Source organism: Neofelis nebulosa, chromosome 5 (assembly GCF_028018385.1).
Source record: "Neofelis nebulosa isolate mNeoNeb1 chromosome 5, mNeoNeb1.pri, whole genome shotgun sequence".
Classification (NCBI taxonomy): domain Eukaryota; kingdom Metazoa; phylum Chordata; class Mammalia; order Carnivora; family Felidae; genus Neofelis; species Neofelis nebulosa.
The window spans coordinates 37143652-37158431 of NC_080786.1; the positions used below are offsets into that span (position 1 = coordinate 37143652).

General features: G+C 42.3%; 1 protein-coding gene across 2 annotated transcripts in view; it reads left to right on the forward strand.

Moving 5' to 3' along the window:
- The first annotated feature begins 9281 nt into the window (after positions 1–9281).
- The window catches only part of GRK7 (G protein-coupled receptor kinase 7), a 29031-nt gene continuing 23532 nt past the window's right edge, over positions 9282–14780 (forward strand). Inside the window, exons 1-2 of one of the 2 annotated variants that reach the window (XM_058730071.1) lie at positions 9282–10919; positions 12251–12688. In XM_058730071.1, coding sequence (XP_058586054.1) covers positions 10308–10919; positions 12251–12688 — 1050 coding nt within the window. In that variant the 5' untranslated portion in view covers positions 9282–10307. The remainder of the gene's footprint in view (positions 10920–12250; positions 12689–14780) is intronic. The other variant, XM_058730070.1, reaches the window with a different exon arrangement.

The window sequence follows — 14780 nt, forward strand, 5'->3', positions numbered from 1 at the left end:
TTTAGCTACACTGATTAAGAAAAATAGAGTATAGACACAAATTACCAACTTTAGGAATGAGCAACATGACATCACTATTAAGTCTACAGATATTAAAAGGAGTAACTTGAATTACTTTATCCCAAAGAATCCTTTGTCAAAGATTAATTGACCATATAATCATGGGTTCGTTTCTGGACTCTCTATTCTGTTCCATTGATCTATGTGTCTATTTTTGTGCCAGCACCATAGTATTTTAATTATTTCAGTTTTGTAGTATTCCTTGAAATCGGGGCGTATGATACCTCCAGATTTTTTCTTTTCTTTTTTTTTATGTTTATTTATTTTTGAGAGAGAGAGAGAGAGAGAGAGAGAGACAGAATGTGAGTGGGGGAGGGGCAGAGAGAAAGGGAGACACAGACTCCAGACTCTGAGCTGTCCGCACAGAACTGGATGCAGGGCTCACACTCACGAAGCTCAAACTCACAAACTGCGAGATCATGACCTGAGCCAGTCAGGAACTTAACCAACTGAGCCACCCAGGCACTCCAGCTTTGTTCTTCTTTTTAAGATTGCTTTAGCTATTTAGGGTCTTTTGTATTTCCATGAAGGTTTTGCTATTATTTGTTCTAGTTCTTTGAACAATGCTTTTGGGGAAAAAATGCTTTTAGTATTTTGATAGGGATTGCACTGAATCTGTAGGTTGCCTTGCATACTATGGGCATTTTAGCAATATTAATTCTACCAGTCCATAAACATGGAACATCTTTCCATTTTTTTGTGTTGTCTTCAGTTTCTTTCATCAGTGTTTTATAGTTTTCAGAGTACAGGTCTTTCACTACCTTGGTTAAGTTTATTTCTGGATATTTCATTCTTTTTGGTTCAGTTGTACATGGTAGTATTTTCTTAATTTCTCTCTCTGCTACTTCATTATTAGTGTGTAGAAATACAACCAATTTCTGTGTATTAATGTTGTGACCTGCAACTTTACTGAATTCATTTATGAGTTCTCATAGTTGTTTGGTGGCATCCTGAGAGTTTTCTATATATAGTATCATGTTATCTGCAAATAGTGACAGTTTAACTTCTTCCTTACCGATATGGATGCCTTTCATTCCTCCCTTTTTTTTCTTTGTCTGATTGCTTTGGCTAGGACCTCCAATATTACACTGAGTAAAAATAGGGAGAGTCTACATTCTTGTCTTGTTCCTGATCTTAAAGGAAAAGCTCTTGATGTTAGCAGTGTGTTTCTTATATGGCCCTTATTATGTTAAGGTTTGCTCCCTGTAAACAAATTTTGAGAATTTTTATCACGAAGGGATATTGAATTTTGACAATGCTTTTCTGCATCTATTGAGATTATCATATGATTTTTATCCTTCCATTTTATTAATTTGGTGTATCATATTGATTGATTTGTGAATGTTGAATTGTACTTGCATCTCTGGAATAAACCCCACTTGATGGTGTGAATGATCCTTTCAATGTATTGTTGAATGAGGTTTGCTACTATTTTGTGGAGGATTTTTGCATCTGTGTTCATCAGGGATATCGGCTTATAATTTTCTTTTCTTTTATTTTTTTAATGTTTGTCTAGTTCTGGTATCAAGGTAATGCTTGTCTCATTAGAATGTATTTGGGAGCCTTCCTTCTTTTTGTATTTTTTGGAATAGTTTAAGGAGAAAAGCATAGACTCTTAGTATTTGGTAGAATTCACCTGTGAATCCTTCTGGTCTTTGACTTTTGTTTGTTGGTCAATTTTTGGTTACTGATTGAATGTTGTTACTAGTGGTTGTTCTGTTCAGATTTTCTCTTTATTCCTGATTCAGGTTTGAAAGATTGTATGTTCCTAGAAATTTCTCTTCTTATTGTCTAATGTTTGGCATATAATTTCTCATAGTAGTCTCTTATAATCCTTTGTATTTCTCTGTTGTCAGTTGTTCTCTTTCATTTCTGGTTTTATTTATATGGGTCTTCTCTCTTTTTTTCTTGATGAGTCTGGCTAAAAGGCTTACCTATTTTTGTTTATCTTCTCAAAGAACCAGCTCTTGGTTTCATCTTTCACTTTCTTATTATCACTAAAACCTGTCTCTCCCCTGAGGCACTGCTTCTGCAACCTTTCTTCTCCCTCATATTACTGAAGCTGTTTCCATTTCTCTGTTGCTGCTTCTCTCCCTAAAAACACCCAGCTCTGACTCTCATGTCATTAGAACACCACTCACCACAGTCTTCCTGTGACCCCAGTTACTCTCCTTTGTTCTTTGAAGATGCTAGCTTGGCTCTCTGTCAGTTTCTCCATTGCCTTACCCTTTGGGTAATTCTTGGTGATTTCAATATTCACATGGGCAGTGCTTCTAATACCTGATTTCTCAATCCCCTGACGTCCTCTCCTCCAGCGATCTTGTCTTTCCACCCTATGTTGGCCATTCACTCCAGTGATCATACCCTTGAGCTAAATTCCTCAGAGGAGTAGCTTATACTGGCTGCCTCCAATTTACCTCCTTCTGTTCTCTCTTGAACTGACTAATAAGGGTTTCATCATACCACACCATTGAAACTGCTCTTGTCTAGCTTCCTAATGACCTCCAAATTGCTAAATCTTTTTTGGGTTTCAATATTTTATTAAAATAGCATATTTTAAAAAAATTTTTTAACGTTTATTTATTTTTTGAGAGACAGAGAGAAACAGAGCATGAACAGGGGAGTTGCAGAGAGAGAGGATGACACAGAATGGAAACCAGGCTCCAGGCTCTGAGCTATTGGCACAGGGCCCGACACGGGGCTCAAACTTATGAACCATGAGATTGTGACCTGAGCCAAAGTTGGAAGCTTAACCGACTGAAGCCACCTAGACACCCCTAAAATAGCATATTTAACCAGTTAAGCAAGAATACATTAACTGTCTCTCCCTGCCAACCCGCTCATCCTCAGAATATGCAGCACAACATAGGAGTGACTTAAAATATCCTTGATCATGAGAACCCGCAGAAATATCTCAAAGTTAAGTTTGCAGTTAAAAACTAGACCTTGGAAAATTATGAGTTAAGAGAAATATAAAGCTCTCAAATAGAATTATTTTATCTGCCCAAAGAATAAATGCTGCTGTGCCCCCCACTGAAGATACCACTAGGCTTTCTTTTTCTCCTTTATGCATAGTATTAGTCTCATATAAATACCAACTTTTATAGCACTTTCCACCCCATTTTATGTTCCTTTCCAGTGTCACAAAGAAACCAGTAAATAAAACTTTCAAAGTCAGTTTTCCGTACTTGCCCGGCTTGACCTATCAGCAGCACCTGCCACAATTGATCACTCTCTTCCTTAACACTATTTCCTCACTTGGTTGCTAGGGTACCATCCTCTGTTGGCTTTTCTTCTACCCCTCTGGCCTTCTCACCTCTCTGACCTCTCGGCTCTGATCTCAGACCTCTCTGCTTTCACCCCCAGGGTGTTATATCCAGTCCCACGGCCTTAATATGCCTTTCATATACTGAATGACTCCAGTGAATACCTCCAGCCCAAGCTTTCCTCTAGACTCTAGACCCACAGATCCAGCAGCTACTCGAGATTCCCATTTAGATGTTTCATGGACAATTCAAATGTAACAGTACAAGACTACGTTCTTGATCTTCCCCACTACCTGCTCCTCCAGAGGATTTTCAGCTAAGTCTGTGGGCTGTTCATCCTTCCACTTACTTAGGGCCGAAAACTTGGAGTCAACCTTGCCCTTTTTCTTTCCGCTACACCCCACATTTACTGCAGAAGCAAAGCCTCTTAACCGTTACCTCCACTGATGTCTCACCAGGGTCACTGCCCTAGCCTCCAAACTGATTTTTCTGTATTCCCCCTTTCCCCTTTAGTCTGCCATCTTGCTAAAGTGTCCATCTAATTGTAGCCATCCTCAGCTGAAAACCCCCAGTGGCCTCCCAGCTGAGCCCAGCCATCTGCCCGCCCCCCAGTTGAATGCAACCACAGGAATCAGACCAGCAGAGAGCTGCCCAACCAAAGCACAGAATTCATTATTTTAGGTTATGAAGTCTTGGGGTCATTTGTAATTAAATATATGGTGTATATTTTACTTATTAACAGTCTCACTCGCTAAAATGTAACCTCTCTAAAGACAGGGATTTTTGTCTATTTTCTTTACTACTGTACACTCAGTGCCCACTACAGTGCCACCTGACATCTCCGTGTGGCTGTCTCATTGGCACCCCAAGCCCGCATGTCTCAAACTGAACTCAAACCACTCCCCCTTCAAGGTTTTCTGTATCTGGGTGAATGGCATTGCCATCTGTCTAGTTCCCTCAAGCTGGAGCCCTGGAGTCACCCCTTCCTCTTCTTCACCCTGCATCTCACCGTCTCCTGTCCGTTGTGCCTTCTGCATAGGTTGCGATTCTTTCTGCTTCCTTCCATCTCTACTGCCATCATCATTACTCACTGGGCTGCCTATGGTGTCTCCCCCAGCTCCCTGTTCCCAGTCTCTTCACCACACAGCAGCCAGGGGGATCTTTCTGAAAACACAAATATAATCATGTTATATGGCTAAATACTCTGATGGCCTCCCATTGTTCTTAAGACAGAGACTACATCCTTAAAAGGACGGTTTGACTCCTGGCTGTTCCTGCGGCCTCATTTGCTACCACGTATCTTCTCCCTTATTCAGGACCCTCCACTGGTCTTTGGCATTGAATGGGCTGCTCCCACTTCTGGAAATGCACTCCCCACTTTCCTTTGGGTAATGATGATATGCCAGTATACATCCATTAATTGTAACAAATGTAGCACTCAGGAGGGAAGGACGATGTTGACAGTGGGGGGAGGCTATGCATGGGTGGGGGCAGGGAGCAAGTGGAAAATCTGTCCTTTCCTCTCAATTCTGCTCTGAATCAAAAACTGCTCTAAAAAAGTTAAATTGTTAAAAAAAAAAAAAAAGAACAAACAAAACAAGAGAGTGTTAGATGAAAGTGAAAGGAAACTGGCGAAGTGCTAAGAATACCGATAATAAAGTTGGCTGATGAGTATGTGGAAGTTCATTTTACTATTCTCTGTACTTTTATGTATGTGTGAGATTTTCCGTAACAAAAAGGTCTCTAAATATGGTGTGATAAAATGATGATTTTTATCTCCTGTATGATTTTTATACTTAGTCCTCTAAAAATACCTCGTGTATCACTTCTTTCTAATTTCACTAAGAAAACCTCAGTTGTCTCTAGAACTCTGTTGAAGAAAATCCAGCAGGACCACCCATTGATCTTACTGTTCAGAATTTCAACAGAAAAGACAAAATGGTTGAAAACTAATTGTTTTGTGAGAAAATTCTGTGACCACATTGAAACAGTAGTCTACAATTTATCCTTTCCCTCTCTTCTCTGTTTAGTATTCAACAAATTTTAACTGATAAGATATCCTTGACTTTTTCAAATTATTAAAATATAAAGTGTAGTCAGCTCTTGTTGGAAGGATAAAGACCCTTTTGCTTTTCCTTCCAGTAGAGGGCTTCTACTAAAAGAAAAAAGCAAAATCTTTATTATGGAAGGATTTAATTCAGAAGTTGAAGAATAACCTGGCTTCTTTGGGTATCCTAATGCTAACCTATTAGTCTGCCTCAGAACTTACATTTAATGTACGAAATATCTTGTTTCTGAGACCACATCATATCAAGTTATATTATTTCATAATTTTTTAAAATTCTTTTATTCTTTTATTTTTATTTTTAATTTTTTTAACGTTTATTTATTATTGAGAGAGAGACACACACACAGAGCATGAGCAGGGGAGGGGCAGAGAGAGGGGGAGGCACAGAATCCGAAGCAAGCTCCAGGCTGTCAGCACAGAGCCTGATGCGAGGCTTGAACTCACAAACTGTGAGATCATGACCTGAGCCAAAGTCAGTCGCTCAACCAACTGAGCTACCCAGGCTCCCCATATTCTTTTATTTTTTGGAGAGAGAACAGAGGAGGAGCAAAGGGAGAGAGAGAGAGAGAGAGCGAGAGAGAGCGAGCATATCCCAAGCAGGCTCCAACCTCAGTGTGGAGTCCAGATCCCATCATCCCATGATTCCACAATCATGACCTGAGCCAAAATCAAGAGTCAGATGCCAACTGACTGAGGAACCCAGGTGCCCCTATTCCATAATTCTTGATCCTCAAATACATATGCTATTGGACCATGCAAAGAACTGTGGATTGTAAGGGAGTGTCATGTTCTTACTGGAAACTTTGCTTTGCTATTTTCTTTATCCACAGATATATTTTCAATATTAAAAATCCTTAGAGAAGCAAACCAAGCATACCATATTACTAATTTAACCCAATGTTTTATATTCTTTGAGTTTCAAGTGTATTATATCACAGCATTTTAAAATTTAAGAATATCTATATCAGAAAATAATGCTTTAAACCACATGATGCCAAATGTAATGGAAGACGTGAGTAAAGAACATGCTTTTCCTTTTCTCTAGGTTACAAAATTAATCATAAAAGGTAGTAAAATATTTTCATTGTTTTCCCAATGATAAAAGTTTATTTTTCCTCAAAATTAAAGATCTCTTTTTTTCATATGACAGAGTTTAGTCTTCTGTTTTTATGAAAGAATGCAGTAAATCATTTAGTTACATTAGTTTCTTATTAGAAGTTGTACATGTCTCTGAATGAATCTGGTCTCTCTGTCTTCTAGCTGCACCAGACTCCACAGCTTTCCAGGGTCATGTGAAACCCTGAGTTGGCCCCTCTATGCTATGTGAGCATTGCACACAGAAACCCACCTTCTTCCACATTGCTTAGGTCTCTCCTACCTCCAATCTGAATATCAGAAAAGCATAATTGTATTCTTTTTATTATTACTATTTTTTAAGATTTTATTTTTAAGTAATCTCACACCCACCTTGAGACTCAGACTCACAACCCCGAGATCAAGAGTCACCCCCACACACACACACACACACCAAAAGTATACTTTTTGATTAAGTTTTGATGATTCATAGTCATCACTTAAAAGCTAGTACTTTCGATCACTTCATTGTGCCAGGCACTGTTTGGCATTTAATTCTCATAAGAACCTACTCAAGAATCAGCACTTTATTTCTGTTTTCAGAAAATGAGACTGAAGCTCAGAGAAGTTAAGTAACTTGTTAAAGATTCACACAGCCAAGACTTCCTAGAGTCGAGATTCAGCTCTCCCAAGCAGTCTCAGAGTTAGTGCTTGTAACCGCTGGGCCACATCTCCAATCCAAGTTTTCTGGTATTTTCCCCCTTAGCATAGGGTGTCCTGAATGTGCGCAGCGCTTAGCTCAGCTTCTAAAGCTAAGGATACAATGCTATTATTTAATTGGATCTCCAATTACTGTTTCATCAAGTTGGGAAAAGCCCTGGACCCTAATTGTTAGTAATCACATAAAGTGTTGTCTTAAACAGACCTCTTTTTTTTTTTTTTCAGGTAAGTAACACTTAAAAATAATGACACTCTGTTTTAAATTGCCAGTAGGCAATATGCAGTCATTTTATAGCTTCTAAACTCTGTGTTCAACTATTATCTACATTCTGTTCTCATCAATTAGATAATTTTCAGTTAATAAGGGAGGTGTTTTGTTTGTTTGTTTGTTTGTTTATTTGTTTGTTTGTTTTACCCAGATGGCCTATGGGATAACTGATTAGAAAACAAACGAACATAAGAACAATTCCTCTTCATGACAAAACTAGGTAAAGAAGGGTTAACTCTCTGCTGTCCAATAGGGTAGCCACTGGCCACTTGTATCTGCTGAGCATTTGAAATGTAGGTAGTTTGAAATGATATGTGTGGTAAGTGTCACATACAAACATATTCTGAAAACTCAGGACATAAAAAAGTATGTAGGGGACCTGGGTGGCTTAGTCAGTTGAGGGTCCGATTTCCACTCAGGTCATGATCTCATGGTTCACAAGTTCGAGCCCTGCATCTGATCTGGCTCTCTGCTGTTAGCACGGGGCCCGCTTCAGATCCTCTGTCTCCCTCTCTCTCTGTGCCTCTTCTGCTAATGCTATCAATGTCTCTCTCTCTCTCTCTCTCTCTCTCTCTCTCTCTCTCTCTCACAGAAATAAACATTTAAAAATAGCAAAAGGAAACATTTGCAACAGCAATAAAAATATAATTAAAAAAAAGGATGTTGGGGCGCCTGGGTGGCTCAGTCGGTTAAGCATCTGACATCGGCTCAGGTCACGATCTCGCGGTATGCGAGTTCGAGCCCCGCGTCGGGCTCTGTGCTGACTGCTCAGAGCCTGGAGCCTGTTTCAGATTCTGTGTCTCCCTCTCTCTCTCTGACCCTCCCCCGTTCATGCTCTGTCTCTGTCTCAAAAATAAATAAATGTTAAAAAAAGGATGTAAAATATCTCATTAGCAACTCATATCAATTATATGTTGAAATGATAATGTTTTGTATATAGTGGGCGAAATAAAATATATTATTGAAGTTAATTTCACTTGTTTCTTTTTCCTTTTATAACTGTGGCTGTTAGGAAATCTCAAGTTCCATGTGTGCCTTCACATATTTCTATTAGACAGAGCTGGGCGGAGTGATTACTAGAGATAAAGGAAGGTATTAGTCCAAGTGGAATCAAGCCATTCATAACATATATGTTCATCACTGAAAAGCATTGTTTTTTCAGCGATAAGGTTAAATACCGATGTGATGACAATTCTACCATTTTCTCAAAGTTCTGCCCTGTTCCATTGCTATTGTATTCATATGAACCACAGGAAAAGGCATTTCCTCCTTAAGAGACATTCTCAGACTGGTTTTTCACTACTCAGAAATGTGGACCCAGGATGACATACCAAGAACAAAAAAAAGTACCAACATTTCTGAGCAGTGGTCACTGGCGCAGATTGCCTATCTCTACCGTAGGGGTGATGGTTTACAGTGCAGCAGTGAAAGCCAAAGTGCACCCATGAGTTCATTACATAATTCTTGGTAGCATGAGGCCAAGCGTGTATCTGCTCTGGGGAACGGAGGGCAGGCTCCGACAGGCCGACCGAGGTGGTCATGATGATGTTTGGACAGAGTGTGTGCTAGAAGTTGTTTGTTTGGAAAAAGATTGACCAGCTTCCCCCCGCCCCCCCCCCACCCCCCTCTTCTCTCTCTCACTTCGATCTCGCTCTCGCTCTCGCTCTCTTTCCCTTTTAAACACTCTGGCATAATACTGAATGACTTTGTTTTTAAGCTGCCTTAGCCTTGCTTTGTGAAGAAAAAACCTGAGTACTCTTTCCCTGTAGGACACAAGTGTTATTTTTGGAGCAGAGGTTCTTAGCCTGATCTCTGTCTAAACCAATTTCTGTTCTTTGTGAGGTCGTGGTCTGGGGCGGCTCTGAGCGATCTCCGTGGAGGGAAGCTTCCTGGCTTCGTGAGGGAGTATTGGCAAAGATGTCGAGGGGCCACGCCTGAAACTGCGCTGCTCTGGGTCTCAACACAGAAGAGGCTCGTTCACATTCGGATTCCACTCATTAGATTGTGCCCTTGGAACAGTTGCAACCACATGTGGTGAAGTGGTGTTCTTTTTCTGCTTATGTCACTTCATGGGATGTTTTGGGCCAAGATGACCCCCCCCCCCTTTTTTTAAACCCAGTACTTTAAGTCTCAGACTCCTGGGAACTAGGAAAGCCATAACTGGATGATCTCTGCGGACTGTTCGGGGTGCAACTGACTGTGGGAAAGCCACGGTCCACTCTGAGGGCTGCAACATGAGTCCCCGAGGGCCTCTGGGAACATGTCTCAGGACTCAAAGTTCAGAGCATCCCCTTCTGTAACCTGCTCTGTGTTGGGCTGCTAGACACGGAAGAAAACTTCCCTACCCCTCACAGTTCCTCTACCTGACTGACCTGGCTTTCCTGGGAGTTTACCTAGCTTGAGCCTGGAAGGAAATGTGTAAAATTAGAAGGAGTTTAATAAAATAATGCTGTCAGCAACAAATAGTATACCACCTTATAATGACTCCTTTCCTTTGGAAAGTGGTAACTGTGTATTCAGGGAGCGGGTATGTATGGAAAATGTCCCCACGATGAACAAGTGGCCTTCACAGGTGTTTCTGGCTGCTTTCCTCTTGGTGGATGGGAGCATGACCTGTGATGTGCCCTTCTCTGGCCGGCTATACATAGCCAGCAAAGCTTCTTACAAGAGAAACCTCTTTCTGTACCCTCCGCCAGTGCTACCTGTGGACTAGAAGACTCCCTGTAAATCCTCTGGAAGCTACTGAACCTTGCAAGGGAAACCATCCAGCTGGCCCCCAGACATACTGAGTCCCCACTGCAGCTGTCCATCTTTCCTTTTCTTTTTCTGGGAGCACACCTTGTGCTCAGCCATGGTCGACATGGGGGGCCTGGACAACCTGATTGCCAACACAGCCTACCTGCAGGCCCGGAAGACCTTGGATGGAGACAGCAAGGAGCTGCAGAGGCGACGCCGGAGTCTGGTGCTGCCCGGGCCACAGTCCTGCACCCAGCTCCGCCAGTCCCTGCCCCAGGACTTCAACAACCTGTGCGAGCAGCAGCCCATTGGCCGCCGCCTCTTCCGGGACTTCCTAGCCACAGTGCCCCCATACCAAGAGGCCGTGGCCTTCCTTGAGGAGGTGCAGAGTTGGGAGCTGGCTGAGGAGGGTCCTGTCAAGGGCAGCATGCTGCAGGGGCTAGTGGCCACTTGTGTGGCTGCTTCTGCTCCAGGGCACCCACATCCCTTCCTCAGCCCAGCTCTGGCCACCAAGTGCCAAGCAGCCACCACCAAGGAAGATCAGATAGCCCTGGTGGCACAGGCCAAGGCTGAGGTCATGGCCTTCTTGCAGGACCAGCCCTTCCGGGATTTCCTGGCCAGCCCCTTCTATGACAAGTTTCTGCAGTGGAAGGTCTTTGAGATGCAACCGGTGTCGGACAAGTACTTCGATGAGTTCCGAGTTCTGGGGAAAGGTGGTTTTGGGGAGGTAAGTGTCTCAGAATGGCTGGGCTGGAAGGTGAAGTACACAGCATAAAAGGATTTGGTTTTGCGTTAACAACAACAACAAAAAAACCTCAAGAGGACCTACTTAGAACTGATTTCAGTGCCGCCTGTGGAGAATTCCTAGCTGGCTCCCACATCTTTTTTCTGGCCACCATGTGAAATAAAATGAGAGTGGGTTGGGAAAGACAAACAAAATGTGGAGTTGGCCAAGAATCTTTATGATGGGGTCTACGCCAGGAGCACACTGAAGTGCCCCCCAGACACCAGAATGATAGCAGCACACGACCACGGGAGCTCTCCGTTTCCCTTAATTGTGGTAATGGACTTGATTTGAGAAAACTTCAGGTATCTGAGAAAACATTCATCTTGAAGTAAAGTTGAGAATCAATTTTATACCACTGCCATGATCAGCTCTTTATCTTTCTAACTAGAAAAACATTTTTTGAGGTAAAATTCACGTAACATAAAATTAACCAGTAGCCATTTCAGTGGCATTGAATACATGCATCATAGTGTTGTGTAACCATCACCTCTATGTAGTTCCAAGACATTTTGATCACCCTTGTACCCATTAACAGTTACTCCCCAGTTCCGTCCCCACAGTCCCTGGTGACCACTGGTCTGCTCTCTGTCTCCATGGATTTGCCTACCCTGATGTTTCATCTAAATGGAATCACACAATATGTGACCTTTAGAATCTGGCTTCTTTCACTGAGTATAGTGTTTTGGAAGTTCACTAATGTTGCAGATATATTAGTACTTTATTCCTTCTTACGGGTGAATATTCTATTGTGTGGGTAGACTACATGTCACTTACCCATTCATCTGTTATTGGGCACTTGGTTTTTATGCCTTTTGGCTACTGTGAACATTGCTGCTGCGAACGTTCATGTACATGTATTTTAATACCTGTTTTCATTTCTCTTGTGTATATGCCCAGGAGTGGAATGGCTGGGTCATGTGGCAATTCTATGTTTAACTTTCTGGGGAACCACCAAAATCTTCCACGTTTTATGTTCCCACCAGCAATGCACAAAGGTTCCAGTTTTTCCACATCCTTGCTAACACTTGCTATTTTCCCTTTCTTTTTCATTATGGCCCCTCTAATGGGTGGAGGGTGTAGAGTACCTCATTGTGGTCCTAGCTCTTTCTTGAAGAACCCCTATTGCTTTTGGCTTCTCTTTTCTCAGAAGCCTGCCATCTTTTAACCTCACCTGATTTCTGCCCTTTCATCCCCTGTATCAACCTTGCTGTCTTCTCCCATTAGTGCTTCTTACTTCTACCTCATCCTCTCCCTTTCTTTCTCTCTCTAAGGTATGTGCTGTCCAGGTGAGAAACACTGGTAAGATGTATGCCTGTAAGAAACTGGACAAGAAGCGGCTGAAGAAGAAAAATGGTGAGAAAATGGCTCTTTCAGAAAAGGAAATCTTGGAAAAGGTCAGCAGTCCTTTCATCGTCTCTCTGGCCTATGCCTTTGAAACCAAGTCCCATCTCTGCCTGGTCATGAGCCTGATGAATGGGGGAGACCTCAAGTTCCACATCTACAGTGTGGGTACACGGGGCCTGGACATGAGCAGGGTGGTCTTCTACTCGGCCCAGATGACCTGTGGAGTGCTGCACCTCCACTCACTCGGTATTGTCTACCGGGACATGAAGCCGGAGAATGTGCTTCTGGATGACCTCGGCAACTGCAGGCTGTCTGACCTAGGGCTGGCCGTGCAGATCCAGGATGACAAGCCTGTCACACAGAGGGTGAGTGGCTCTCCCTTGGTCCCAAGGGTGGGGTACAGAGTCGGAGAGAAGGGGAGAGGGCTGATCTATTCCCAGGGCAAACGGAGTGTTGGACATAATTCTTCTAATTTCCTTCTCCCTAAAGCCCTTATGTTGTCATCTTGCCTTAAGTGGAGTGATGTAAGAGGATTAGCTTAACTGGTTATTTGGGGGTTACTTTGCTCTCCTTTCCTGGCAGGCACAGGGAGCTTTCTTTGTGAGTTGGAAATGGTCTGTGTTTTCATGGTGAGATGGAAAGAGCTGAATCCATAGTCGGCATGTAGTATGTTCCACCAATGACCACCTCCCTGGTGCTACATTCCTGAGTCCATAAAACCTCGGTTTCCTCCTCTGGAAAATTTTAGGGGCTGGGTCCTAAAATTCCAGGAACCTAGGAGGTAAATTTTAATAGGATAAGAAAAAGAAGAAACCCTAACACTTAGCACATTAAAGTAAATATCTCCTTTCCCGTTGAGTGTGGATGGGGGAATGTTTTACTTTGGATACAGATGAAATTCTGAATGAAAATTTGTAGCAGAGAACAAAGGCAACTAGTTTGTTTTGATCAGTTTGTTTCAAAGTGGCTTGCAGAGAATTCTTTGATTAAAAGGGTATTAATTCTTTGATTAATTAAGCAATTATGTTAAGTAAACAATACAAAATCTCTGGGATTCTGACAGGTCTTTACCTTTGAGTTTCTGTGCACAAAGGTGGGAGACAAGGGCCCAAATCAGGTTCTTAAACATTCACTTGAAACTTTGTTTTTGTACAGTTTCCAGCTTACAAGGCAGCGAGGACAATCAGCCAAGGAAGTGAGAAAAATCATGGCAAGTTTGGGAAAGTGCAGGTGATTTTATGTGGCTGTAACATAAGGGATTTTGACAAGATGTGTAGGGCTCAGATCATGCAAGGTCATTGGAATACTTTCTTATGGGGGTTGAGGAGCCCTTGAAGGGTTTTAACAAGGGGAATGACGTGAGTAGATTCACATTTTTAGAAGACTAACTTGGATTATAGATGGGAGGCAGAGGACCTAGTTAGGAGGGATTGAAGACAGTAGGATTGAAGAAGTGGGAATAGATTGGCACCATTGGAAAGAGACCTGCTGGGACATTAGGACCAGCTGGGTATGAAGGCAAAGAAGAGGGAGGGTCTCTAGTTCCAATGACTGCTTAGAGGAGTAAAACTGTTGGAAAGCTGGCAAGTTCAGCGGTGATTGTGTTGTATATGTGACAGGCAGGTCCAGATGTTCCCTGGGCATTTAGACCTATAGGTCTGGTACTGTGGAGAAAGGTCTGGGCTAGATATTGGGATTTGGAGTCATCGTGACTTGGGCAGCATCCAAGAGGAGAGGAGCAAGGATAGAAGTTGAGGAACATGAACATGTAGGGGACGTGGATGAGGAGCCTTGAAGAGGTTAAATAAGTAGGTTGAGGGGTAGGAGTGGCATAGTCATGGGAGCTGTATCAGTTAAGGGTTGATCTCGGCAGCATATCATAGAAAACCCAAATAGCAGTGAATTAAACAAGACAGGGCTTTATTTTCCTTATGTAACAAGTAGTGTGGAGATTAGTGGTGCTGGCATTAATTCCACAGCTGCAGGATGATGAGATCGACATCTCTGAGATTTTGGTCCTTTCCATGCTCCATAACCGTCTGAATTTGGAAGAGAATCCTGAGCACCAGATAAGACAGTCTACCAGATATCTTGACTTTGGTCTTGTAAGATCATAATCAAAGAACCTTGCTATGCTGTGCCCAGACTTCTGACCTGAACTATGAACTAATAAAGGAAGGTAACTGGGGGAAAGATTTTTATATGATAGCATCAAAATGAATAAAGAATATTAGCAAGGTGCTAGACATTGTTAGAAGGACAATGTTGTCCTTTCTAATAGGGCTCAGAATGTGTACCATCTATCATAATAGAACGTGAGGCTGTAACAGAATTTGAAACTCTGGACTTGATTCTTCCAAGTGGGTAACTCTTCCCTAGGTAGGAGCTAGGCATCCTTGGAAGGGCACAGTCCCTTTAAGGCTATTGGGGGACACTAGGTAAAGCACTTTGGACATT